General features: G+C 50.6%; 1 protein-coding gene across 1 annotated transcript; it reads left to right on the forward strand.

Annotated features, from left to right (window-relative positions):
* Window positions 1–609: 609 nt before the first annotated feature.
* Window positions 610–1,557, forward strand: LOC118620018 (ADP/ATP translocase 3-like). Its single transcript, XM_036246973.1, has one exon. It carries the CDS (start codon window positions 661–663, stop codon window positions 1,555–1,557), a length of 897 nt encoding a protein of 298 aa, XP_036102866.1. The 5' UTR covers window positions 610–660.
* Window positions 1,558–2,143: the final 586 nt, after the last annotated feature.

The following is a 2,143-nucleotide window of genomic DNA, read 5'->3' on the forward strand; positions in this document are numbered from 1 at the left end:
GTTGGCCCATGGACTGAGAGATCCTGGTTTTTTCCCTATCCGGGCACATGCCTGGGTTGCCAGCGAGATCCCCAGTAGAGGGCATGCAGGAGGCAGCTGACTGATGTTTCTTCCTCACAACTATGTTTCTCTCTCTCTCTCTTCATCTCTCTCTAAAAAAATCTATCATCTATCTATCTATCTATCATCTATCTATCTATCTATCTATCTATCTATCTATCTATCTATCTATTTTAAAGTGGCTTGGGATTAGAATTTATATTTCATGGATGTTGGCAAATAGGTTGATTGGCTGTTCTCGGACCTAAAAGGAGAAAGATTTAAAAATCAGAGACAAGATAGTCTGGGTAAAGCTCATGTATCACATGCCTACTAGATTGCATTCTCCCTAACAGTAACTCAACAATCAAATAGAATGACTTGGCTAGTAGACCTCTGCCTGTCCCTGCCATTAGCCACTCATATTCTGTCACAATGGGCTCAGAGACAGATTAGCCATAGTGGCAGACAACGGCCCTACCATAATGAGATCTCACTCAGCAAGGCTGGTTAAACTTTGGTCCCAGCGGCTGCAGCGCTGAGCCAGCCGGGCCCACCCTCGGGCTCTCAGCACCTCCACTCAGCTCTGAGCCCGCTGCACTGCCTGCGCTGCGCGTTACCATGACGGAATTCGCCATCTCCTTCAGCAAGGACTTCCTTGCCGGAGGCGTCGCTGCTGCCATCTCCAAAACGACCGTGGCCCCGATTGAGCGGGTCAAGCTGCTGCTGCAGGTGCAACATGCCAATAAGCAGATCGCAGTGAACAAGCAGTACAAGGGCATGGTGGACTGCTTCGTGCGCATCCCCAAGGAGCAGGGAGTGCTGTCCTTCTGGAGAGGCAACATGGCCAATATCATCTACTACTTCCCTACGCAAGCCCTCAACTTTGCCTTCAAAGACAAGTACAAGCAGGCTTTCCTGGGGGGCGTGGACAGGCACACGCAGTTCTGGAGATATTTTGCTGGCAACCTGGCTTCTGGTGGGGTGGCGGGGGCCACCTCCCTCTGCTTTGTCTACCCCCTGGATTTCGCCAGAACCCGTCTGGCGGCCGATGTGGGAAAATCAGGCACCCAGCGGGAGTTCAAAGGCCTAGGACACTGCCTGGTGAAGATCACCAAGTCGGACGGTATCCGGGGCCTATACCGGGGCTTCCCGATCTCCGTGCAGAGCATCTTCCTCTACCGGGCTACCTACTTCGGCCTGTACGACACGGCGAAAGGCATGCTCCCTGATCCCAAGAACACCCACATTGTGGTGAGCTGGCTGATCGCCCAGAGCGTGACAGCGGTGGCGGGCCTGGTCTCCTACCCATTTGACACCATAAGGCGGCGGATGATGATGCAGTCCGGGCGCAAAGGAGCCGACATCCTGTACAGGGGAGCCATCCACTGCTGGCAGAAGATCTTCAAGGACGAGGGGTACAAGGCCTTCTATAAGGGCGCTTTGTGCAATGTCCTCAGGGGCATGGGTGGGGGCTTCGTGCTGGTGCTTTACGATGAGCTGAAGAAAGTCATCTAGGCGCATCCCCTCTTCTAGATGCAGGGACCTGGAGAGTTGCACCGAATACTTCACTGCTATGGACCATTGGGCTTCCAGAAAGTTTTATCTCTTCGACTAGCCTCTGCCAACACACATCATGTGTAGATGTCTAGGGAGGGCTCTAGAACGGATTCATTGTGATCACAACTGGCATCTTGATTCCAAGCATTGATTACGGGGGGGAGGGGATTCCTGATGTCTTGGCGTTCCACAGACAGGACAACTCCTTTACACAGACCTAGAGCCCATGTGTTTGTGGGACTGAGCTGCAGTTAAGCATTTATTTAAAGAAAGTCATGTCTCCCACTTGTACTCAATCACTGTTCTCTTTTGCACATCCGACTACTTGTGATAACCTTTCTATGTTGGACATTCTGCTTCAAACAATAAAAACAGGACAGAAGAAAAACTATTTAAATTACTTATGCTACTAAATGTTCCACATACCAGCAATGGAGACCAAAGCCGAGACTGTCATTCATCATGATCCCCCAACGAATCTCAGGAATTGGTCACATTGAACCACTTTCACTCTGGAAGAGATAACATTTCAGCTTGATAATCA

The sequence above is a fragment of the Molossus molossus genome, unplaced genomic scaffold (assembly GCF_014108415.1).
Source record: "Molossus molossus isolate mMolMol1 unplaced genomic scaffold, mMolMol1.p scaffold_m16_p_7, whole genome shotgun sequence".
Taxonomy (NCBI): Eukaryota; Metazoa; Chordata; class Mammalia; order Chiroptera; family Molossidae; genus Molossus; species Molossus molossus.